The 27,579-nt window shown below is 40.2% G+C and overlaps 1 protein-coding gene across 12 annotated transcripts in view; it reads right to left on the minus strand.

Annotated features, from left to right (window-relative positions):
- Window positions 1–27,323, minus strand: part of LOC131237782 (ATP-dependent DNA helicase homolog RECG, chloroplastic) — an 82,015-nt gene extending 54,692 nt beyond the window's left edge. For 9 of the 12 annotated variants that reach the window (XR_009167418.1, XM_058235770.1, XM_058235769.1 and 6 more), the window contains exons 1-4: window positions 27,209–27,323; window positions 25,590–25,693; window positions 24,974–25,056; window positions 24,738–24,873 (exon numbers count right to left, since the gene is read on the minus strand). Coding sequence is in view for 11 of the 12 variants with exons in the window: in XM_058235770.1 (XP_058091753.1) it covers window positions 24,738–24,873; window positions 24,974–25,056; window positions 25,590–25,628 (258 nt within the window). In the remaining variant the exon portion in view is untranslated. The remainder of the gene's footprint in view (window positions 1–24,737; window positions 24,874–24,973; window positions 25,057–25,589; window positions 25,694–27,208) is intronic. The other 3 variants (XM_058235765.1, XM_058235763.1, XM_058235767.1) reach the window with 3 other exon arrangements.
- Window positions 27,324–27,579: the final 256 nt, after the last annotated feature.

Raw genomic sequence — 27,579 nt, forward strand, 5'->3', positions numbered from 1 at the left:
AATAGCAAAACACATTAGCCCAAGCTTGGCACTCAAAACAAAGTACAAATACAAACTATCAGCATGTCCAAGACGGATCATAAGATTGGAGTGGAATAAGATCAGTCTGGCTTGGCATCCCAAAAAGATATCCAATGCGCAAGCGAACATTCATGACCAAGCACAAGTTGAATTGGCTAGCTAGATGGACCCCCCTCTAGCGGAGCGACATCATCACGCTGGCAGGTGATTGTGGCGATAAGGGTCTGAATCTTCTGCTCCACACGCTCCAAACTCTTCTGGATAGCTTCAGAAAACTGCTCCAGTCGTGTAAGTCGTTTGCCCTACTCATCCATTCGCAGAAGAATAGATTCTCTGCGGTCACGGTATGACATCCGTCGTCTGGTATGACTATATGAGGTTCGTGGCACCTCACATTGTTCTCCATCCGTAGGATAGTCGGTGTCAGCTGCATCTGTCTTCGCTGCATCTGCTTCTGTTTTTCCTTCAAAATCTTCACTGCGCGCTCTTAATGTTGATGCCCTTTTCGTCCCCAGTTTCATGCGCTTAATATTGTTTTTTGAAAACATGCGAGCTGGTCTAGGTCGGTCAGCGGTGGGCATTAGGCCAACATGGCGAGAGAGTAAACATAAGAGATATGGGAATGGAATGGATGTGTCTCTCGTGCTCTGAATGCAGTCGGCAATGAGGTGAACCATGATGCTGGGAAGACAAAGGAATACCCTCATTAGATGCTGCAGAGAATATCTAACATGTACGAGGTAATGTCAGACTTATTTGTTCCCCTCAAATAAACATTGAGGCAGAAGATATTGTGAAGCACCCTGTACTTGTCTGCCATATTTGATACTCTCAGGGCATTACCTTAATGCCACGGCACATTCTGTCCGTTACAGAAATACTTGGTGATTTGTACCCGTACATCTACAGAATCAATGTCATGATCAGTTAACCCTCGAAATGAGGCTGGAATCCCTATAAGCGAGGCAAATACAGCAGGAGTAATGGTAATGGAGGTCTGTCCAATGGTGACTACAAAAGAAGCAGGGTACAACAACGGTGAGTGACAGTAAGACAGAAATCTGATCACTTGTTCATTCTTGTCCCTCCAAAATCTAGGACGTTACTCCAATCAACTTTTTCCAGAATTTCTAGTATCCCAAATGGTCAGATGCATTCTCGATCGATCTTTTTCTGATACACCATTTTCCGAACACAAAATTTGTTATACAGGTTCTCAAGAGGAGGAGGAACATATGGGATCAAGACTTCTGGTTGAACAGGAGGAGGAGGAGGAACCTGTGGGATCAAGACTTCTTGTTGTTCCTTCCTGATATCGGTATATGGTCAATATCCTTCGATACGAGCTCCGATATCATCGAACGTCAATAACTCGATAATATCGATCCATTATCGATAATATTGAAATACTATGCCAAAATGTCCAACAACGAAATCATAAAATAGCATGAATTGTCGATATTATCAAATACTGTTCGATAATATCGAGATTCAAATCTCGATATATCGAGACATACTCGATAAAATGAACTCGGTCACTTCCTCTTAAAGGGAATAGTTCTAAAAAATGTTTGTCGATATTATCGAGTATTGTTCAATAATATCGAACGTTTCTTTGATAATATCGAATATTGTTCGATAATATTGAAATGCCTGCATTTTTATTAAAACCCTTCGAATTCTGCGTTCTCTAGTTCAGTCTCCACTGCGTCTGTTCTTCTATCAAAACCATTTGGAGTTTCGGAGGCCATCTTCCAAGCCCTTCTTCACATTCTTCGTATTCTTTGGGTAAGATTCTCACTCTAGATTCGTGATTCCCTCATACATTTCAATAGTGTGCTACAACCGATTTGGGGTTTTGCAGTTCTTTCTTACTTTATCTCTCTTGAACCCCATCCAAACAGTCGTAATGCCAAAGGAGAAAAGGAAAAAGACTACGGTTGGAAAGTACTCTAGGGGAGATCGAACTAAACTCCGATCAAGACCAAGATCGGAACGGGCAGACAAACAACTTCCTCAGACTGAATCACCTGCTAGACAATCTCGAACTCAACGAAGTGCTCCCACTCAAGCTCCTCCTCCACCTGTTCAATCAAAAGTCTTGATCCAACAGGTTCCTCCTCCTCCTAATAACCTGCATAACAAATTTCATGTCTGGAAAATGGTGTATCAGAAAAAGATTGATCGAGAATGCATCCGACCATTTGGGATATTAGAAATTCTGGAGAAAGTTGGTTGAAGTAACGTCCCAGATTTTGGAGGGATGGGAATGAACAAGTGATCAGATTCTATCCTACTGTCACTCACCGGTATTACACCCTGCTTCTTTTGTAGTCACCATTAGACAGACCTCTACTATCATTACTCCTACTGTATTTGCCTCGGTTATAGGGATTCCAGCCTCATTTCGAAGGTTAACTAATCATGACATTGATTCGTAGATGCACGGGTACAAATCACCAAGTATTTCTATAACGGACAGAATGTGCCATGGCATCAAGGTAATGCCCTAAGAGCATCAAATATGGCAGACAAGTAAAGGGTGCTTCACAATATCTTCTGCCTCAATGTTTATCTGAGAGGAACAAATAAGTCTGACATTACCCCATACATGTTAGATATTCTCTACAACATCTGTGAGGGTATTCCTTTGTCTTCCCAGCATCATGGTTCACCTCATTGCCGACTGCATTCAGAGCACGAGAGACACATCCATTTCATTCCCATACCTCTTATGTTTACTCTCTCGCCATGTTGGCCTGATGCCCACCGCTGACCGACCTAGACCAGCTCGCATGTTTTCAAAAAACAATATTAAGCGCATGAAACTGGGGACGAAAAGGGCATCAACATTAAGAGCGCGCAGTGAAGATTTTGAAGGAAAAACAGAAGCAGATGCAGCGGAGATAGAGGCAACAGAGACAGATGCAGCTGAGACAAAAGCAGCCGACACCGACTATCCTACAGAAGGAGAACAATGTGAGGTGCCACGAACCTCATATAGTCATACCAAACGACGGATGTCATACCGTGACCGCAGAGAATCTATTCTTCTGCGAATGGATGAGCAGGGCAGACGACTTACACGACTGGAGCAGCTTTCTGAAGCTATCCAGAAGAGTTTGGAGCTGGTGGAGCAGAAGATTCAGACCCGTGTCACCACAATCAGTTGCCAGCGTGATGATGTCGCTCCGCCAGAGGGGCGTCCATCCAGCTAGCCAATTCAACTTGTACTTGGTCATGAATGTTCGCTTGCACATCAGATATCTTTTTGGGATGCCAAGCCAGACTGATCTTATTCCACTCCAATCCTATGATTGGGTCTTGGACATGCTAATAGTTTGTATTTGTATTTTGTTTTGGGTGCCAAGCTTGGGCTAATGTGTTTTGCTATTTTGGAAATGTTTCCTTAGATAAGGGCCTGGTATGTTTTTGAATGATGATTTTACTACCCAAACTTGGGGTAGTTATTTTGATTACCATCTGTGGTTTTATGATGATCTTTTTTGATGAAGTTCATGTTATTTATTCCGACCCGGAGCATAAGTAGTCCTTGTGTAGGACGGTTAGCCTTGTGTATGACCAAGAAATTAGGCAGTTGAGAAACAAACATAGCAACAGTTCACATTCAACCAGAGCAAACTTAAAATTCAGCGGGCCACGTCATTCTTGTCATAGTCCAAAATTTTGCATGTTCTCAATTATCCCACTACTGAGTTTGGAAACCCCTCTCTATTTTATTAATTTGTTGTGAAAAGATTATGTTGGTAATAGCAAGTTAGTACCCTACACTTTATCTGTTTCTAACTGTTCTGAATTTTGTTTTAACAAGCCAAGCTTGCTATACGTTTAAGCAACAAGCACGAGATAACATACTCAGTGTTCGAAATATCGATACTATCAGCCGATATTATCGTTATCGCACCCCTGCGAGACAATACACTCGCGATAACCCACAGAAGATACCAAAAAACCCAAAATCCAGATATCGGCCGATATATCGTCGATCTCACACGATATTTCGACGATATCACACGATTTCCTCGAAAAAATCGAAACTATCATTATCCGAAAAAATCGAAAAAAAAAAAAAACAAGAAACTGGATTTCGATACCTATACAAGATATCGTCATCATCGAAAACTTCCATTTGGTGGGCCATTCCAATCGAAGCTTCTTTCGTAGGTTAGTGCAAGCAAAACCTTCGATTTGGGAGAGAAATCCGTCAAAATCCGAAGAAATCCGAGTATTTGAGCGACATCGGGGGAAATCCTCGTCGAAATCTGGAGAATCTTCGCCGAAATCCGAAGATTTGGGAGATATTTGGGGCTGGAACCCTGGCTGCTTAAAAAAAAAGGGCGTCCGGCCCTTTTTTTGGAATAGAGTGGTGTACCGCACACCACCGACTGGTGTGTTGACGTCATCACCGAGTTCTGTGGGTCCCATCATGAGGTATGTGTTATATCCAAACCGTTCGTCCATTTGGCGAGCTCGTCGTAAGGATTGAGCCAAAAAATAAGACGGATCCAAAGATCAAGTGGACCACACTGAAAACAGCAGTGGAAGGTTAAAGGTCCACCATTAAAACCCTTTTGGGGTCACAAAAGTTTTGGATCGATATGATGTTTGTTTTTCCTCCTCATCCAGATTTGTGTGACCTAATGAATGGATTGGATGAAAAATAAACGTTATGGTGGGCGTTATGGTGGGCCCTACAAATGTTTTAATGGTGAGAATCAGTCCCCACTGCTATTTGTGGTGTGGTCCACTTGAGCTTTGGATATTACTCATTTGATCTAAAATGATCTCTCCAGATGCATGAACGGTATAGATATAATAAATACATTACTGTGGGGCCCATTTAGCTTTGAACCGTTCAGACAACTTGAGCGGGAGGAGCGTCTGCGACAGACGCGGATTTCTTGCGAAAGACTTTCGCATTAAGTTCCTACGCTGGGAACCCAGGTGGGGCCCATTATGATGTTTGTGAGAAATCCTATCCGTCCATCCGTTTTGTGAGTTTATTTTAGGACACGATGCCAAAAATGAACCATTTCCAAAGCTCAAGTGGGCCGAAAACGTGATAATTGAATGTCCACAGTTGAAATATTCATGGGCCATGAAAGTTTTGAATCATGCTAATATGTGTGATTTCAATTCATCCCTGTAGGAATGAAGTTATTAACGGTATGGATGGCATGTAAACATCACTGTCGAACCCAAGTAGGTTTCAACGGTAGGAACTTCCCTAACCACATTTTCCTTTAGCACAACCCACTTGAGCTTTATATACGGTTCATTTTTAGCATATTGTCCTGAAATGAACTCACAAAACTAATGGAAGGGGAGGATTTCTCACAAACATCACAATGGGCCCCATCTGGGTTCCCAGCGCAGGAACTCCCTACGAAAGGCTTTCGCAAGAAATCCGCGTTCGTCTTGGGGGGGGGGGGGGACGACGTAGTGAGTAAATTCTGTGGGGCCACTATAATTCATGTATTTTATCCGCTCCGTCCATCCATTTTACCATATAATTTTATGATTTTAGCCCAAAAAGTGAAGCATATCCAAAGTTCAAGTGGCCCACTAATGGTCAATCACCATTGTTTTCTATGATATGGTCTACCTGATTATTGGATCTGCTTAATTTTTTGCATAATGTCCTAAAATGATATAGAAAAACAAATAGACGGGGTTGATAATGGATATAATTGTCTTAGTTCAATCGAACAACACAGAGCTTAGGACCCTCTACAAAGGAAACCTAATATGTGCCATTCTTTTTTGAAATTTTATGATTTAAAAGTATATATGGAGGTCTTTTTTAATAATCCCTGAAGTTTCATTGAAAAATTCAACTATTTTCTCAATGTTTCCCCATGTTTCCCAAAAAGTGCGATAAATTATGCAATACAAACGATATATCCCATGCGATAACCGATACATATCTGTATCCCAAGGGTGCGATACATTGCGCGATACCGATATTTCAAACACTGAATATTCTATAAAACTAACATGTTGCTAGCTGTTTCGTCAGGACTTTACATACATAACATTTGCTTTTGTCTTTCATCTCAACTACTATGGTACATGTTCATGTATAGGAAATCGAGTCAATAATCTCATTTAAAAAAAAAAAAAATTTAAAAAAAAACAAAGCTTAAAACATCTTAGACTTTATCGGGGCAAACTAAACATTCAACGGGCCAAACTGAACATTTAGCGGGCCAAACTGGAAATTGAGCGGGGCAATCTGGAAATTCAGCGAGGCAAATTGAACATTCAGCAGGCCAAACTAGAAATTGAGCGGGACAAATTGAAAATTCAGCGGGGCAAACTATAAATTTAGCAAGGAGCAAACAAAAAATTGAGCGGGACAAACTAGAAATTGAGCGGGGCGCAAAAAGAAAATTGAGCGGGACAAACTAGAAATTGAGCGGGGCAAACTGAAAATTGAGCGGGACAAACTGAAAATTCAGCAGGGCAAACTAGAAATTCAACAGGCTAAACTAGAAATTGAGCGGGGCAAAATAAAAATTGAGCGGGACAAACTGAAAATTGAGCGGGACAAACTAGAAATTGAGTGGGGCAAACTGAGAATTGAGCGAGACAAACTGGAAATTCAGCGGGGCAAACTGGAAATTGAGCGATGCAAGCATGAAATGGTTCAGTGTAACGCTAAGTTTCTTGTAATTCAGAAAGTTGATTTCATCATCCACCAAAATTAATTACAAAACATATATCATACAAAATACTATATAAATTACAAAGTATGTTATCCATCAGGTATAGGAAACTTGCACTTCCGACGATTATGCCCTGTTTGTTTACATCGCCCACATTTTACTGTTTTCTTTTCCTCTCCACGCGAGAAAATTCTTAGCTTTTTTGCTCTTCCAGATGACCTCTTCTGTCCTAGGGGTTTAATCTGCGCACAATACTCCTTGAAGCCCGCTGAAATTTCTCATTCGCTCTTGTCACATACTGGGTACACCGATTCGCTATACGTGGTCAGGAAATTTTGCGACATGTAGAATGGGAAGCACTATGAGTAATGAGGAAGATTATAGTTTATATATGCTGACAGGACATGCATACAAGGGTACCCCTTCACGTCAAACTAGCGACATATATACGAAAACTCACTGAGCTTGATTGTATCATTATAATCTCCCACAACATAGTACTCATCTCGAGAAATTGCATAACAACGAACACCTCGCGCCTTTTGCACAAGATCCTTTAACTGTTCCTCCGCCCATGGTATCAACGAACTTACAAATGATGCAGCACATTCTCCTCTTGTAAAACAATTCTTGTATCTTAAATCTTACCGCCTCTATCAATTTAGTAATGGGGTATTTGCGTGCTTCTTTGAAGACGGCATTAACATACTCGGATCTGTTTGTAGTAACCAAGTTGAATCTGTCCTGGAAAGTGCGAAGATGCCCATCTCTTGTACCCAATTTCTCTCAACCATACATGTACTAGGGGGTTGGCCATATCGATATCATGCATTAACTTTTTGAATTCAGCCCTCCTGTATGTCTTCACGGCCCGCCAATAGTACATCTCCAACGACTTGTCTTTAAAAGTGTCCACCAAGTTTCTATAGATATAGTACGCGCAGTAGCCATGGATTGCATGTGGAAAGACTTGGGGAACCTCTTTCATTAAACCTTTACGTCGGTCGGATATAATCACAAGACCTGGAAGAGACCCTAACGCATAGTTAAGGTAGTTAAGGAACCAATTCCAACTGTTGTTGTTCTCTGATTCACCGATACCAAATGCAACTGGAAAAATATGATTGTCCCCATCTAAGGTCGTGGCATTGAATAGAACACCCTTGTATTTGCCCTTTAAGTGTGTCCCGTCAATGGCCAATACCCTGCACATAGAATTTTGAAAACTTCGAACGCATTGTCCGAGCGCTACAAAACATCTCTTGAATATGAAAGTCTCTTAGTTAACAACCGCAACAGTCATCGTCCCCGGGTTGGCCATCCTCAACTCATACAAATACAAAGGGAGTTGATTGTAGGAGTCTTCATAAGACCTCATAACGCAATTTATTACAAGCTCCTTAGCTTTCCATGCCTTCTTATAACTGATAAGAATATTATATTTCTCTTGCATAGCGAAGATAATATCACTTGGCCTAAGCATTGCTCAATGCGGTTAACAACCAGATCACACGCTAACTTACTACTTGCTTGTCGGTGATTGCTCTTCATCTATGACATGCCGCACGTGTGTTTTGACGTATAATTCCGTATCTTGAATATCCACGCATCATTCACCTGAGATGCATGAACCCTCCATTTGCATGTATTTTCGAAGCACACCACGGTAATCTCGTAGAATTTGAGTATAATACCATATACTGGAAGTTATTGCGAATTGCAAATGGACTCAAAACATACTGGCATCGACTCTTGTCCTTAAACGTTTGCCCAACGGCTATATCGATTGGTTCACCCAACGAATCGGTATATTCCAGCATTTCTGCATTGGTGAATGTAGCATCTTCGACCGGCACAGGAACTTGACTAATGAAGTTTGATGTTTCGAGAAGGTTTGGAAGTAGAATGTCACTTACACATACAGATCGGGTGGTGGATGATGATGGCAGATCTGTTGTTGTTACTAAAGGCAATGTTATGTATTCATAAATGAGGTCAAGGTCACGTACACTATTGACTTGGCTAGTCACAAAGTGTGATGTTTGAGGCGGATCGGGCAGTTGATCGTTGTTTACTCCCATTTGTAATGGACATTGATTATATTCAAATTCCACGCCATGCTCCTCAGCCACACTGTCCACGTGTGTTGTCCTATTAATGTGTTGCATTGTCTTGATGACTAAATGGATGAATTTATTCGAATGCTCCAACTATGTTCTCAGGAACTCTCTCACATCATCATAGTCTTCGATTTCGGTTGGAGGGATTGATTCATTTGAGCAAGGATACAATACTTTCATCCTAATATCACAATCTGTTAGTCTACTCTTAATAATCATGTAAATTCTGAATAGAAGCTCCTTGTACGTAGTCTCGACACGTAGCATAATAGTTTTCAAACTTCCACCCATGTACGAGTATCGCTTGTTTTCACATTCTAACTCCCCGCCATAACAGTAGATGATTCTCATAGCCATTATCTGAAAACCAATACAATGACATATTATCAATGAATCGTTAAACAATAGAAGCTTGCCATAAGACAAAACTCAATTAAATAATAGAGGACCGAGAACTCACTTTCCATTATAGATGAGGATGATACAAAGCTTAAGGAAATAAAAAGTAAGAAACGCGTTAAATTTTCAAATAAACAACCAAAGCTTATATGGATTAGGCCTACAAAGAAACGAATGATTTCATGTGATTTTTTATTAACTTCGACGACGCTATCTATCATGACATTGAGCAAGGCAAGCATGAAAATTGAGCGAGGCAAACTAGAAATTGATCAAGGGAAGCATGAAAATTCAGCAGGGCAAACTAGAAATTGAGCGAGGGAAGCATGAAAATTCAGCGAGGCAAACATTAAATTGAGCAGGGCAAACTGAAAATTCAGCGGAGCAAACTAGAATTTGAGCGGGGCAAACTGAAAATTCAGCGAAACAAACTAGAAAATTCAGCGGGGCAAACCGAAAATTCAGCGGGGCAAACTAGAAATTCAGCGGGTCAAACTAGAAATTGAGCGAGGCAAATTATAAATTCAGCAGGGCAAACTAGAAAATGAGCGGGGCAAACTAGAAATTGAGTCGGGCAAACTTGAAATTGAGTGAGGCAAACTTGAAATTGAGCGAGGAAAACTAGAAATTGAGTGAGGATAACCAGAAATTCAGCGAGGCAAACTGGAAATTCGGCGAGGCAAACTGGAAATTCTACTGTGCAAGCAAATAGGAAATTGAGCGAGGCAAACATGAAATTGAGCTAGGCAAACTGAAAATTGAGGGAGCATAGCATGAAATTGAGCTAGGCAAACATTAAATTGAGCGAGCCTTGCATGAAATTGAGCTAAGTAAACATTAAATTGAGCGTACCTAGCATGAAATTAAGCTGGGCGAACATTAAATTTAGCAAGCCTAGCATGAAATTTAGCTGGACAAACATTAAATAGAGCGAGCCTAAATTGAAAATGATCGAGGCAAACATTAAATTGAGCGAGCCTTGCATGAAATTTATTGAGGCAAACACTAAATTGAGCGAGCCTAGCATGAAATTGAGTTGGGCAAACATTAAATTGAGCGAGCCTAGCATGAAATTGAGCTGAGCAAACATTAAATTAAGCGAGCCTAGCATGAAATTGAGCTGGGCAAACATTAAATTGAGCGAGCCTAGCATGAAATTTATCGAGGCAAACATTAAATTGAGCGAGCCTATCATGAAATTGAGTGAGCTTCAAATGGAATTGAGCGAGTTTCACATGAATTTGAACGATCAACGCATAAAATTGACTAAGCCTAACAAATGAAATTGTACGAGCCTGACATGAAATTCACCCGATCCTAACATGGAATTGACCGAACTTCACATGAAATTGAACGAGTAGTCGATCAATTGCCATCGACTTGGGCTCGTCTCAATTTCCGTGAGTTCTTCAAATTCGAACGTGCAATGGCTAAGTTTAATCAAGCACCCTCGGTGAATTACTAGCTGAATTTCCACAAGTAGTCAGTGAATTGTCGTTGAATTGTCATTCAATACTACAAAGGGAAGTAACTATAAACCCCACTGGGGTTTTTTTTAAGTTCTGTACCTCCAACAACCGTAGTACCGGTCAAATGCAAGTTGAGAAAGGGTGCTTTGGAGTGAGGGAATATTTTGAACCTTTTCAAAGATTGCAGATGCAACCAGTTTGGAGGATTTCACGTAACCCTAACCAAGATGGAAAATGGCAAACGTAGAATGATAAACAGAGATTTTAGTAAGGAAAATGAAAAGAAAAACGTGCATGCATGGGTTTTTCGTTGCAATGGAGTGAAAGGCATATGTTTTGAAAATGCACGCGTGGGTTTTCCATTAAAGGGAGTGAAAGGAATGGCAGTGAAAAGCAGGGGTATTTTCGTCCTCAAATGCTTTGTCCATACATGTAAGGTCTAAGTTGGGATGGTAAGTTTTGGACTCTTCATAAAAGACACTGGATAAAAGGTGGCGTCTACAGTGGTAATTTTCTCCCTGAAATGAGCATATATCGATTGTTAGGGGATACACGCAGACTCATAGCGTGGATTACTTCGAGACATTCTCTTAATGCAGGAGTATTTTCACACCGGGCTCGAGCGGGGTAGCCCGTGGCATGCAGGGGCACACTCGGCGTGGGAGGGGCCCACGGGGGAGGTCTCATGTTCGAGACTGCTCACTAGGGATGATTAATGTGCATTTCACACCGGGCTCGAGTAGCCTATGAGATGTAGGAACACAGTCGGGGTGGGCGACCCGTGTGAGGCGGTACCCATGTGATTTAGGGCCCACAAGAGGGGTTCGGCCGAGGTCCTAACCCATTAGATGTGGGGCCTGGGCTATGAGATAAAGGGATTAATTCACAGTTGGAGCTTTTAGAGCAAGTGGTTAATTGTCCTGCATCAAATTGCTATCAAAGCAAGAGGTCTCGTGTTCAAGACTCCTCTCACACCGGGCTCGAGTGAGGTCACCTGTGGGATGTAGGGGCACACTCGGGATGGGCGAGGCCCACGAGGGAAGTCTCGTGTTTGAGACTCCTAACCAGGGGTGATTGATGCACATTTCACACCGGGCTCGAGTGGGGTAACCTGTGGTATGCGGGGACACACTCGGAGTGGGCAGCCAGTGTGAGGCAGTACCCATGTGATTTGGGGCCCACGAGGAGGGTTCAGCCCAGGTCCTCACCCATGAGATGTGGGGCCTGGGCTATGAGATAAAGGAATTAATTCGTCATGCTCTAACAGTTCAAGCTTTTAGAGCAAGTGGTTAATTGTCCTGCATCATCTCTCCGGTGGCTAAGCTTAATTCTATTCGTGTGGTGATCTCCTTGACCATCAATATATCATGGCCCTTGTTTCAACTCAATGTTAAGAATGCATTTCTTCATGGGGATCTTGCAGAGAAAGTTTACAGGCATCAACCTCATAGCTTTATTGCTTCCCACAATCTTATACTTGTATGTCGGCTGAAGAAGGCTCTTTATGGACTAAAACAATCCCCACGTGCATGGTTCGAATAATTTAGTCAGGCTCTCATAGAGTTCGGCTTTGTTCGCAATCATGCCGACCATTCCCTCTTTATATGTGTTGATCGACGGGCATCATGGTTCTCATTGTGTATGTAAATGATATTGTATTGTCCGGTAGTGATACTGTTGGAATGGGGGAAGTCAAAGAATTTCTAAAGACCAAGTATGAAATCAAGGATCTTGGTCCTCTTCGCTACTTCCTAGGAATTGAGGTTGGTCAATCCCCATCTGGGTTAGTCTTGTCATAACGAAAATATGCTCTTGATTTTCTCATGGAGACTAGGATGTTAGGATACAAACCTGCTACTACCCCTATGGATACATCGCTAAAGCTTCTGCCAGATGATGGTACTCTTCTTTCTGATCCTGGGATGTATCGACGTCGTGTAGGCCGGCTCATCTACCTGACTATTACTCACCCAAATCTCTCCTTCGCAATGGGCATTGTTAGCCAATTCATGCAAGCTCCTAGTTCTTCACATTTCACGGCTGTATACCGCATTCGGTATCTTAAATCAATCTCGACCCTTGGCCTCCACTTTCAGTCTCATGGTCATCTTCATCTTTCTGGCTATTCCAATGCCGATTGTGCGAGCATTACCTATGATCGCCGCTCTACGTACGACTTCTGTACCTTCCAAGGTGGCAATCTTGTCACGTGGAAGAATAAGAAGCAACTGGTTGTTGTTCGGTCCTCGGCTGAAGCTGAATATCGTGTTATGGCCCATGCGACGTGTGAGCTCGTGTGGCTACGCACCCTTCTTAAAGAACTTGGCTATTCTCCTTCGGCTCCTATTCCTCTTCATTGTGACAACTAGGCAACCATACATATTGCTCGTAACTCGGTTTTCAATGAGCGCACCAAGCATATTAAGGTTGACTGTCACTTTATTCAGGAAAAAGTTGCCTCTAAGGAAATCTTCACCCGTTTTGTTCGATCCGGGAATCAACTTGCTAATATTCTTACAAAGTCTTTAAGTCAAGATGATCTTCATCATGTTCGTGACAAGTTGGGCATGAAAAACATCTATGCTCCAAATTGAGGGGGAGTCTAGAGAGTGTTAGTGTAAAAAGTGTGTGTGTGTGTGTGTGTATTAAGTGGCTCTTTTAATGTAAGTGCATTGCACACTTTCTTCTTCTCTTACAGTGTATTATATGCAAGGTATCCCGCATCGGTATTAGTTGGCGTAACGGTGCCCTCCGATACTGATACGGATACGGGGGTGTAACGGCGACACGGGGGCGTAATGGCTCGTAACGGTGCAATTTTATTTTTTTTGCCAAAAAAATATGGAAAAATATAGATTAAATCTGAAATATTCTAAGCATTCCAAATATGCATTCATTTATAAATTGGAACATGTTTATGGTGGTATAACGGTCCACTCTTTAGTGAGAAGTTGTATCAGACTGTCTGATGAATTTATGAACCAGATAACTTGAATTTGACTACAAAATTCATATATTTAATTTTATAAATATCTAATTTATATACTTAACAATTTGATATCATTTCTCCCAATAGTTCTTTAAAAAAATGAAATTAAATTCAGGTAGATGGCATTGCCAATTTGTGGCTGACTTGGAGGACCAATCCATGCCCCAAATCAGTCTCAAATTCATGCAATTTATTGGCATTATCCCACTTATGAATTGGTGGACATTTATTGGATAGTGAATCATGAAAAAAAAAAAAATCAAAAGGCCCTATTTAAAAAAATAAGCGTCTACAAATTAACAATTAAAACTATTCAAACAATTTGATTTTGGCATGGTGAATTAGCAATTACAGTCCATAATTTAATTGGTAAATTTTAAGTTAATACATGTCTTGTGTACAATTTTTTTTAAGTTAATACATGTCTCGAGTAGCACACGGGTCCGTAACAGGCGTTATGGCCCGTAACGGGCATAACGGCCATTACGGTCACAGAATCGGAGGGGTGCCCGTTTCGACCCCGTATCGCGTAACGGACCCCATCGTTACCATTACGTATCGGCCGATACGTAACCGATATGGGACACCTTGACTATATGTTCTATTCTAATAAAACATTGTGTGTGTGTGGGCATGTTACATACAACATTTTTCCCAAACGCTCTTCCTCTCTCTCTTCTCCTCTCTTCTCCACACCCTAGTCATCAAATCATCTTCTACTTGGTATCAGAGCGGAAGGTGTTGTGTTCAAATCCCAAGAGCAGCAAATATGCCTCCCTAATATATTCTCCCACGGGGGGCCGTTTATGGTGTGAGTTGAGAGTGTCCTTCCACCTAGGTGTGAGTTGTAAGTATCCCTCCACCCTTGCCCAGTATGTTCCTGTGCGAAGTTCCACCCCACACGTGCGGGGGAGTGTTGGAGTGTTAAAGTCCCTTGATTTACATTAATATACCATCCTCTAACAACTTGAGCTTTTAGATCAAGTGGTTGTTTGACACATGCACGCATAATACAAGCATACAACGACACATGCATATACACACACGTGTGATCCATCCATCCATCCATGCATGCATGCATATATACATTCATCCATCCAACCAACCATCCAACCAACCATCCATCCAACCAACCAACCATCCAGCCATGCGTGTGTGCATGCATACATGATCCATCCATCCATCCATGCATGCATGCATATACACACATACAAACATGTATTTCACTATACAACCATGCACCCATTAAAAAATTTGAATTGGAAAAAAAAAATTTAATAAACAGAATTTTGGCAATAACAATACATTGGCAAAGCATTGACAATATTGTTGAAATATCATTGATACATTGGCGATACAAGCGAAACCTGGAATTTACACGGTCGAAAACATTGGTGATATGTCAGCAACAAGGTGTTTCGTATCCGTTACAATACGACCATAAAGGCTGATACGTATAACGGTGGCCATGACCATTACACGATACAGGGATGAAACAGTTTTGGACCATATTCATCGTAATGTTCATTAACAGTCAAGGTGTCCCGTATCGGTATCGGTTGGCGTAACGGTGCCCTCCGAAACCGATACGGATACGGGGGCGTAACGGCGATACGGAGGCGTAACGGCCCGTAACGGCGCATTTTTTTTTTTTTTTGCCAAAAAAATATGAAAAAATATTGATTAAATCTAGAATATTCTAAGCATTCCAAATATACATTCATTTATAAATTGGAACATGTTTATGGTGGTGTAACGGTCCACTCTTTGGTGAGAAGTTGTATCAGACTGTCTGATTAATTTTTTAACTAGGTAACTTGAATTTGACTACAAAATTCATATATTTAATTTTTTTAAATATGTAATTTATATACTTAACAACTTGATATCATTTCTCCCAATAGTTCTTTAAAAAAAATGAAATTAAATTCAGGTAGATGGCATTACCAATTTGGGGCTGACTTGGAGGACCAATCTATTCTCCAAATCAGCCTCAAATTCATGTTATTTATTGTCATTATCCCACTTATAAATTGGTGGACATTTATTGGATAGTGAATCATAAAAAAAAAAAAAAAAAAAAATCAAAAGGCCCTATTTTAAAAAATAAAAGCTCACAAATTAACAATTAAAACTATTCAAATAATTTGATTTTGGCATTGTGAGTTAGCAATTGCAGTCCATAATTTAATTGTCAAATTTTTAGTTAATATATGTCTCGTGTACAATTTTTTAAGACTTGAATTAGGAGGGACTCAGATGTAAAGTGCAGCACACGAGTCAAAGTTTTTTGGGCCCCACCTGTGATGAATGTGTTATATCCACAACGTCCATTCATTTTGCTAAATAATTTTAGGGCATGAGCCCAAAAATGAGGCACATCTAAAGCTAAGGTGGATTGCACCATAAAAAACAATAATAATTAAATGTTCACCGTTAAAAATTTATTGGGGGCTAAAAAAGTTTTAGATCAAGTTGACATATGTGTTTTCCCTTCATCCACATCAATGTGACCCAATTAATCGGTTAGATTGAAAATAAACATTACAGTGGACTTTAAGAAAACTTTAATGGTGAGCATTCTATAACCACTTTTTCCTATGGTGTGGTCCACCTAAGATTTGGATATTACTAATTTTTTGAATCCTGACTTAAAATGGCGTGGCAAAATGGATGGACGATATGGATAAAAAATATACATCATAGTGGGGCCCACTTGGGTCTGATCAGATTGGATGGAGAACAAACGTTACCGTGCGCCTACGAATAACCGTGAAAATCATTATCTCTGTTGCTATTTTTGGTGTGGTCCAGATGATCTCTGGATATAATTCATTTTTTGGGTGGTGCTCTAAAATGATCTCTGAAAATAGATGAACGGTGTAGATGTAATAAATACATCACTGTGGAGCCCATATAACTTTGATCTCCTTTGAACCGTTCGTACAACTCGGAGCTCGAGGAGTGTCAGCGCTCGTCTTTGGGTGACACGTACCTACAGCAGCAGTAAGCAGCTAGCTACTACAAATTTAAAAACAAAAAAATGGGGAGAGAGGGAAACGAAAAGAAAAAAAGAGGGAAAGAAGAGAAAAGAAAAAAAGAGGGAAAGGGGGAAAGAAGAGATTGAGAGAGAGAGAGAGTGAGAGAGAGAGAGAGAGAGGAAGAAGAAGAAGAAGAACAGGAAGACGCAGCCGCAGCCGCAGCTGCTCGAGAAGAAGAAGAAAGAGAAGAAGAAGAAAAGAAAGGAAAAAAAGGTACGTTTTTTTTTTTTTTTTTTTTTTAAGGGCCCGTCACATACGTATCGGCCGTTACGGCCAATACGTAACCGATTTGGGATACCCTGTTAATAGTCGTTACCCCCATAATGGTCAAAAAATGACCACTTTTTTTTATTTAAATCTATTTTCTCCTCATTTTTCCACTTTTTTCATTCCAAAAATTGTCCTAGATCATTCAACAACAAATTTCTAGCACTCCTATAGTTTTTAGGATCAAAACTTTCGATTAAAGCGATTTGGGCGAATAGAAGCTCCGAGGCCCATTTTTTGAAACAATCAAAAAAGGTAGTATTTATGCCTTTTTTAATTCTAGTTCTAATGCTTGATTGTGATGTGTAAACATTACAAATACATAATTATATTCATAAATTCACCAGACAGCCAGATACAACATAATCATTAAAGAGTGGATTGTTACGCTACCATAAACATGTTCAAAACAAAAAATTAATACATATTTGGAATATTTACATCATTCTGGATCTTCTAAATATTTTTCAAGTATCTCTTTAGGCAAAAAAAAAAAAAAAACTATTGCAAGGGTTGTAACGATCGTTAAGTCCCTATATCGACCATTACAGTTGATTCCCATATCGATAATGGTGATGGCCATTGCGGCCACCATAACCGATACGAAATACCTTGGTCAGCAATATATTGCCAATATCTAGAATTTCTTATACTAGTGTTGTCTATATCGTCAAGATGGCGATACCAATAATATTGGCAATATTATCAATAATATCGCCAATACTCAAAGCAGTAAATGCAGGGGCATTTTCGCACCGGGCTCGAGTGGGGTAACCTGTGTGATGCAGGGGCACACGGGGTGGGCGGCCCATGTGAGGCAGGTAGCTCGTGTGAGGCGGGCCCCACCCATGTGAAGTGAGGCCCGCGAGGGGAGTTCGGCTGAGGTCCTAACCTATGAGATGTAGGGCATGGGCTATGAGATAAAGGGATTAATTCGTCATGCTCTATCAGTTCAAGCTTTTAGAGCAAGTGGTTAATTGTCCTGCATCAAAGTGGTATCAAAGCGGGAAGTCTCGTGTCCGAGACTCCTCGCCGAGGGTGATCAATGCAGGGGCATTTTCACACACACTCGAGGTAGGTGGCCCGTGTGAGGTGGGTGGCTCGTGTGAGGTGGGCCCCACTAGTATGAAGTGGGTGGCTCATGTGAAGCGGAACCCATGTGAAGTGGGGCACACAAGAGGGGTTCGGCCAAGGTCCTAACCCATGAGATGTGGGGCTTGGGCTATGAGATGAAGGGATTAATTCGCCATGCTCTATCAGTTCAAGCTTTTAGAGCAAGTGGTAAATTGTCCTGCATCAACAATGCTCCCGTCCCAATTAAGGTCAACATGGTACTATCCTAGCTATATATTGCTAGTGAGAAGTTGCCCATGTATTAATCAAGTTTGAAATGTAAGATAGGAACTTCCCACATCCAATCATCGGACACTAGTAAAGATGACTGACAAATTATCATCTTCATGCTCATGCACAAAACACTTGTTTGGGAACAAGGAAAATACAAGCAAAGAAAGTGACATTTTCATGGAAAGGCACTTTCCAAAAGAAAAGGTTTTAAGTAAACATCTTTCTTTTGTATTTGAATGCATGGTAACATTCCACCACCCTCTTGCAAAGTGGGTCCCACTACATGCATTGGTACCGATGGGCCAATAGGTAACATTTTGACCATCCAATATTGATTATACCACAAAAGGTTCGATCACCAATTTGGACAACACATCATGTGTGTCCCACATCCGATGGCCCATCTCTCTCAAAATCACTTCGATCAAATGATCCCAAGTACTAACCATCTAAAAAAAGGTTAGAACAATTGATAGTCCATGTTGATTATATTGGAAAAGGTCCAATCAATTGATTTAAATTGTTCATCATGTGCAGCCGAGCTTGAATGATCCATCTCTCAAAAATCACTTTGATACGATGGATCCTAAACATTTGATCAATGGTTGGGTAAATGAATGGTCCATATTGATCATTCTAGAAATGTCCAATCATTGATTTTGACCATCCATCGTGTGGGTCCCACCTCTGATGGGCCATTTTCCACTTAAATCATATGAGCCTAACCATATGATCAATGGTTATAAGAATCAATGTTCATCGTGTGGGTCCCACCTCTAATGGCCCATTTTCCACTTAAATCATATGAGCCTGACCATATGATCAATGGTTATAAGAATCGATGGTCCATATTTCGTTTGAAAGAAAAAAACAAAGGTAGGCACAAACTTTTACAATTGAATTCCTGAGTTAATTACAATGAAGGAAACGGAGAACTATGCTCTTAGAGAATCCTACTAGGAATGGATCCATACTCAAGAGGTGGGGAACCATTAAGGAACTATCATCAAGATATTATTCAGGAATTATAATGAAGATCTTAGCATGGAATGCCTATATAAAAAGGCACATATATGTGTTGCACGGAAGGTGCAAGTGGTTGCATTTTTGGAAACCAAGGTGCAAGTGGCTGCATTTCAAGGAACCAAGATGCAACAATCCCATAACTATATACATAAATCAGTATGGGTGTTAATTAGGAAGAATGGACAAATAATAAACTCCGTTGGAGTGTCAAGAGTTGTTGTTATCGTGGGGGATCAAATCCAAGGTGTGCCAAAACGTTTACATAATGGCAACAACAGCCGTTACGTAACTCTATCAATTTCTAATCCCTTTTTTGTTGAAATTATGTCAAATCAGTGTCAAATGGTTATAAATCCATTGGTTCTTCATGTTTTGCATGAGAAATCAAAGAGTTGTAGCTTTGATTTTGATATCCATTGGTTCTTCATGTTCTCTATGTTTTTTTTGAATTTTTCCTTCAACTAGCTATCAATTGAGACTAATTTCGAAGTATTTAGGAGTATTTAAAGAAATGATCATCACATACACTCTAATTTTGAAATTTGAGTGTAGGTGGTCCGATTTGGGGAAAATTGGAGAAAATTCAAATTTTTCCTAATTTGCCCCAAATTGCTTACAACGTTGCGCTCTAAACATGAAATTAAGCATGTATGAGGATTGATCTATTGATTTGTTAAGTCCTTGTCAATTTTTGAAAAATAAAAATCATTTTTAATTAAAAATAATTTTTTTAAAAAAATTATTTTTTTTTTGAACTTTTCCTTCAACCAGTTGGCAATTAAGACTAATTTCGAAGTATTTAGAAGTGTCTGATGAAATGATCATCACGTACACTCTAAATGTTATGCATTCAATTTGAATATAATTGCATTAGTTCAGTCAAACAACGCATAGCTTAGGACCCTATACAAAGGAAACCTATTATGTGCACTTATTTTTTGAGATGTTATGATTTATAAGTGTGTATTAAGGTCTTTTTTTAACCATCCCTGGAGTTTCATTGAAAAATTCAACCATTTGCCCAATGTTTCCCCATGTTTCCCAAAAAGTGCAATAACTTACCTGATACAAACGATAAATCCCGTGTAATAACCGATACATATCTGTATCCCAAGGATGCGATACATTACACGATACCGATATTTCGAACACTACCGTGAGCAATTTTGGAGGAATTCAAAAAAAAAAAAAAAGGTTGCTAGAAATAGTTTAAAGGAAGATTAGAAGACCAAATCAACCACATCTTGCTAGATTGGTGGTCGATTTGGTACTTTCATCATTTTTTAATTTCTTATATTATTGTTGGTTTTACATGAAAAACAGCAAAAATCGTTTTTTAATGGTGAGTTTTTTTTACCTATGTGCACCCAAGGTACCATGTGTCCTCCCCCCCCCCCCCCCGGGCGCCAAATACACCCCCTTTTTAAGAAGTTACTTTTGTATGGCTTGTGGCATGGAGGACCATATTTTTTCAAGATGAAAATGCCCCTCCCATCAAGAATAGAAAATGTTTGGGAGGTCGATCATCATTTCACATGTTCAATGTTTTTATCCCATCTTTTGTGCTCTCCAATGATCTTTCGTGCTTACCAACTACTCTCCGACAATCTTTCACGCTTTCTAACTACTCTCTCTAGCAATCTTCCATGCTTTCACCTGTGAAGGAGCCTCTCTCCGAAGAGCTTCATTCAGTGGTTGATGCTATGGAATGTACACTTTGAGTGAGAAGATAACAGACCAAAGAATTCCCAATTGAGGAGATTTATGACTCATTGGAAAGCTTATCGAATTACCATGTGATGAGAAATGATTTGTTATCAAAAGAATAAACGGAAGAAAAAAGCTTATCGAATTACCTTCCTAACGAGCACAAGATCACTCAGATCAGAGATGCAACGAGGGAGATCTGGACCATTTATCGAAGTGTAGCGAGGTGTTAACTGTGCAAGCAACCTAAGTTATGCCATCCAGAAATTTAGGCCCACTTTAAAAGGTCAGACAATCTCCAAATGAGATGATTTTAGTCCTATTTGAAAGCTAATTGAATTCTCTCCGATGAGCCCAAGATCGGCCTAATCCGACCTGTAACAAAGGAGTTATGATCGTTTTTGTGGGATTGCACGATGCTGGAAAAATTCACGATCACGAACTTGTTTACAACATCACGTGATCCATAAAAGCAAGACTAGCATAGCCATAAAAGCCTGAAGAGAAGATGGATGAATACGTTGGTGAGAATCTCGACCAAGTGAGTCCTCAAACGACATCTTTTCATGAACAAAGTGGCAATCAGCTTCGACATGCTTCAACCATTCATGAAATATTGGATTGGACACAATCCAAATGGCAACTCAATCATCACAATACAATGGAACGGGAGTAGGAACCAAGGTGCAGCGTAATGGCCAACAATCTGGTCGTCACGATACAGCCCTATATGGCTCTTAATGGCCATTTCAATCACAGGTGGACCCTACATGTCACGCATGTGGTCGAGTAGACCATATTTTGTCTCACATTCGATTGGGTTTTATTTCTAGGCCTGGACATGTGTGTTGAGTTGAGTTTGGGCCCATGAGGTATGATATCATAACAACTTTTAATGTGAGGGGTATTCTTGTAATTTCTCCTTCCTAAGTGAAGCCCTATCTTAAGGAAATAAAGGGAAAGGGGGGGCCGGGCATGAGCAGCTTGCTGCCCTATTCTCATTCTCGTTTGGTTTTCTCTCAACTCTTCTCCTTTTTCCTCCTTTTTTCACATGACTCACAACATGTTATCAGAGTGTCTTTGATCCGGTACCTAGTTGATCCCTTTCTTTACACTCCTTTTTTCTTTTGTTCTTCCTCCTCTTGGCGAAACCGAATGTACTTGGGGTTGATCTAAGTTAAAGCTATTGTACCACCATTTGGTGGGGTGTGTAATCATGTTCTATGAAGATGTGTATGGTCCCACTTTATATTCTACCATTGTGACAAGTCAAGGTGGACCGGCAATCATCTACTATGTGGTTTACAGTCAGATTTGAGGGCTACAGTTATGTGTGAAGGATGTTGATGGTCACAATTGAAAGACGAGCAGTGAAGCGAGTAGTGTCCAAATTGATCATGCATGTGGGCACGAATTGTTCTCACGGTTGTGCGTGGTAAGATTACATTGAGAGTTCTTCCCATTGTGTGTTCAAATTCCTTTTTGTGTTGAATATGGATACTAAGGGGTCGTTTGGCACCATGGATTTGGGGGGATTTGAGGGGATTTCAATCCCCTAGTTGTTTGGCACCATAAAGAAACTAGGGGTTTCAAATCCAGAGGGGTTCAAATCCATGGTGAAAGCTTGGATTACATCTAAAATTCTTCCAAGAGTTGCATGTGTAACATGTGTGTCACTAGGAAGGTGTTCCATATCCATTACGATACGCACGTAAAGGCCGATACGTATAGGTAACGGCCATGACCGTTACGCGATACGGGGGTGAAACGGGGCAATTGGCTTTTTGGGACCGTATCAGCCGTTATGGTGGTTGTAAAGGCCGTTACTGGGCAAAGCAAATGTTACCCTTGCAATGGTTGAAAAACAACAACTTTTTTCCTTATTTAAATTCATTTTTCTTCTCTCTTTTTTCACTTTCTCATTTCAAAATCTCTTCTAAATCATTTTACAACAGATTTCGACCACTCTTACTATAATTTTTAAGATTAAAACCATAGATTGAAGTGATTTAAGAGAATAGAAACTCTGAGGGCCTTCTTTTTAAAAGATTGAAAAAATAATATTTATACCTTTTTTCTAGTTCTAATACTTGTGATGTGTAAGCATTAGCTACATATCAATCATGTTCACAAATTCACTAGACAACCCGATACAACACTCTCACTAAATAGTGGAACGTTACACCATCATAAACATGTTCAAAACATTTTATTTTTTTTTAAATGAATACATATTTGAAATATTTACATTATTATGGAATTTCTGGATATTTTTTCAGAATTTTTCAGGCAAAAGAAAATTTTCAACCATTACAGGGGTCATAACGGTTGTTACACCCCCGTATCGGCCGTTATGGCCGATACCCATATCGGTAATGGTGGTGACCGTTACGGCCACCGCTATCAATACAGAATACCTTGGTCACTAGGCTATTACTCTATTGAGCACATGGCCCACTACTGATATCCCATAACAATTAGATTATCAATTGCATCACTATAATTACCTTAATATGATAATCAGCGCCGTCCAAACATTTTCCATGTAAATCAACAGTTAAAATTCGTTGTTTAGTCACTCAGACATGATCGTGGCTTGTGGCCCATCCAAGACTTGGAATTTCATCATTTTCTGGCAACGCATATATTTTAGCGGGCTTATTACAACCATTGTGTCAAATATTACATACGATCACTAATTAGAGATATTAAAGTTGATTTAGTAATTAAATTCAAACCCCTGTAAATATACCATACATAGCTACTTTTGGATTAAAGTTGATTCCCAATCCAGGGTGCCAAACGCAATAGGAGGATTTCAAATCCAAGGGGTTTCAAATCCAGTGGGTTCCGAATCCAAGGGGTTCCAAATCCACACTCCCAAAGAGTAACTAAGAGTGAGATGAAAATTAATATTATGTCTCCATCTGAGTCAATGGCTTTACAAATCACATCGACAAAACTTAATGGAGCAATTTACCTACAACAAGCCACATCGGTGGAAGTTTTCCTTGCAAGGAAGAGAAAGTCAAAATATCTGACATCTCCCAAACCTGCATAAACCTCACCAAAGTATGAAGATTGGGTAAGAGAAGATGCCCAAATTAGAGCATTGATGTGGAACTTGAGTGTTGGTCTTTTGTCAAAATGGAATGGCATTACTTTTCTTTTTATTTATAGTGAAGTAAATTATATCAGAATATATAGCTTGTGTTTTACTCCTTGTAATTCTTCCTCATTAATATGTTTGCTCACAATAATTATTGTGGTCCTAGCACACCATTTGCAAACTATTAATTAGCTACTTGTAAATGGCCCCAGGGCTGTGGGACAAAGAATTATCCCAGACCTACACTGAAGTATTGTCAGTGACTATCAAATATCACAGTAGTGGTAGGAGCCATATTGATGTTTTCCATCAATGTCAAATGTCAATGTGATGCTCTTCGATGGGCAAAGATTCTCCAAAAGTCCATGGGCAACACGCAGGTACGTAAAGGATAATAAAGTAATTAAATTGATAACACAAGAATACCATTTTATAAAGAATGCAAGGGCAAAGTGCAAGAGCTATGAAATAATCACAAAACAAATCTCTTGTAATTCGAACTCCATCAAAATAAGTTGAAGCAATATCAACTCCGCTGGATACAGGAACTTACCTTATTAAGGAGTTTTGAACGATCTGACATGCTTGCGGTGCCATAGCCATTCACTTCCTCCAACAGCCTTTGGGCAGACTTGTGATAGGATCGGGAACACAACTTCAAAAGATTCGACTGAAGAAAATTGCTAAACCTGAGAGAAAGGAAATGATTTAACAATATCATACATGCTCTCACCTCGCATGTTGACTTGCAAAGATGGATAATGATAACATATGCATCAAGCATTTTACCTCATGTTTCGGCCAAAAGCATTTCGATATCCTCTCTCAGCTTCAAAACATATTGCACTCGTCAAATACTTCTCATTAAAATTCTGAAGAGGAACAACTTGACTTACGTTGGTATGCTAGCAGAAATATGCATACTACACAATGCGCATAACATTTATAAAAAGAAAAAGAAAAAAAAAAAAACTTGCTACGGTTATTTGTGCTTTGCAGTCCACTTGTCAGCATGGCACATGTAGCTTTCATAAGGAGGGGCCCACCATGAACCAGCATTCACCAAGAATCAGGCAAATCCACCATGTGGCCACTCGTGTGCAATAAAATGGATGGCTAGAATAAATTGACAGCCAGTCTCCATTCAACGTACATATGTAGCCCACCTGATGAGCAGTTTCTGGGCCAGGTTATGCTCAAAGCGGGGCCCACCTTATGAACAACATAGATGTTACACACATATGTCATACTCAGAAATGCACTGCAAAGAGGATTTGCAATCCTGGCTATGCAAATATCCTTCACATGGTATTAGTAACAAAATGAAATCCATTACCAATAAGCCGATTTCTGGTGAACAACCAAAATATCTGATAAAACAATTCTATGGGAAGATTATCTATACCATACAGCATGCTTTTGCCATTGAGGCCACTTGCGCCATGTGTTATGATATTTAGTAAGCTCATTGCATGGACAGGATATCCTGACACAAAGGATACATCAAACCTGCAAAAATCCCATTGCATAAATACCTGCTGTGAGCTGTCACAAAACGAAATTAAAGCTTGTGTGTGTTTGATGACCTGAGAAAGACTGAAAGTTTACCATTTTATTACATCTCTTTTGTGCAACAGAATAAGAGGTTGAATTACGACAAATGGTGACAACTATTGAATCTTTCACCATTTCTTACAGGGGCATTGTACGGTACTCAGGCCAAGAGTATGTAAAGTCAGCACTTGTTTTTGGAATTAAATTTTAAAAAATTAATCAAAAGACCACCAAGATACAACAAAGAAGGGGAATATCCTTGCAGAGACCATTGATATTATGGAACCCATAATTAGAACTTAGAAGATCAAGCAGACCCCATGGTTAGGTGATCAACCCCATGGGAATTATGGACCTTAATGTTAACTGCCAGTCCCACAGAAGTCATTTAGCTGGGGAGGGGGGGGGGCACCTACTCGTTCATGGCAATCAAACAAATACAACAACGGTCCCAACTAACTAAAAAGGCCAAATATTTGATGGATAGGATCTTCCAATATAGGACTTTTGGCTCACATGCCATCTACAATCAGGCCAATCATATCAAAAAAAAAAAAAAAAATGATCAGTGAACCGCGGGCCCCACTTGTACAAACTGGATAACCTGCAGTATTCTACAAACACTTGGCCCAACAAATGTATGACACCTCTCTCTTAAATGGCTGTGAGTACCTCAATCCAAGCTATGCCCGAAACACGATATTTATAACCATCCAATACTAACCACCAATAGGATGGTTGAAAACAAAATGGGTCAACATCCTTATTTCATCAGGCCAAGATTAGATGGTTAAGGTCATCTGATCAACTTGGCTGTGGGGCTGTGCTCCCATCCACAATGCACCATGCCATTTGGACGGTCTGGATAAACGGAAGACACAAACCACCTGTACACGGGCCACCATCATCTAAAAAATGGTGGAAATGCGCAAAGTAGCCTAGCCCATGTTTTTTTGAAGTAACCAACTGAACTACGAATATCTGAATTAATCAACGGAAAATGAAAGAAACTACGGGTGCTCCCTAATCATTGTAACAAGAATTTAGAACTAAAATTGCAGTTAGTTCCCTTTCAGTCCAACTTGAAAGAAAAGCAATCGCAATTTCGAGCCCAAACCCTCAATATGAATCCTAACCAAATCACAGTCCGTTTATCTCCACTTAATTGGAACTAGTTATTGCAATCCAATTCCATACTTCATTAAAACGTAGCTTGCATGTAGAATCAATGACGATATGGCAATCGGAAGAAAGGAAGGCTCTGCCTCACCACGTGATGATCCAGGCCGTCCATCCAGAAGGCTCAAACGGTAGGTGGCCCACACGGTAAGGATCTCTGACATCAGAGATTCTCGCACGTGATGAGAATCTGGACCGTTGTTCTACCACGCCTTTGTACGGAGGAGAGCCTTCTGTATGAAGGGCCCAGATCATCACTTGGTGGGCCAGAAGGAGGGAGGTAGAAGATACCTGGAAATGATGAAACCCTAGCGAGTATATTGCCGGGAAAATGGAGAGCGCGTTTTGGTTGGCTTTGAGGAGATTTTTGGGAGGGAAACGATGATCGTCGCGCGAAGTGGCCTTTGTAGCGAGATTTATTAATTGATACGATGGAGGAGCATGGAAATCTGTACACACCCACTCAAACTCTACTCGCTGTAGGTGTTAGGATCCAAGTGGTGCCCACTTGATGGGCTGTGCACGAACCGAGTTAGCTCGGTTAGCTCGCTCAACTCGACTCGAAAAAGCTCAATTCAACTCCATTCAAACTGAGTTCAAGCCGAGTCAAGCGACTTTTTTTAACTCGAAAAAATTTCAAATCAAATTCGAGTTTCCCCGAG

This window comes from Magnolia sinica, chromosome 2, assembly GCF_029962835.1.
Source record: "Magnolia sinica isolate HGM2019 chromosome 2, MsV1, whole genome shotgun sequence".
Taxonomy (NCBI): Eukaryota; Viridiplantae; Streptophyta; class Magnoliopsida; order Magnoliales; family Magnoliaceae; genus Magnolia; species Magnolia sinica.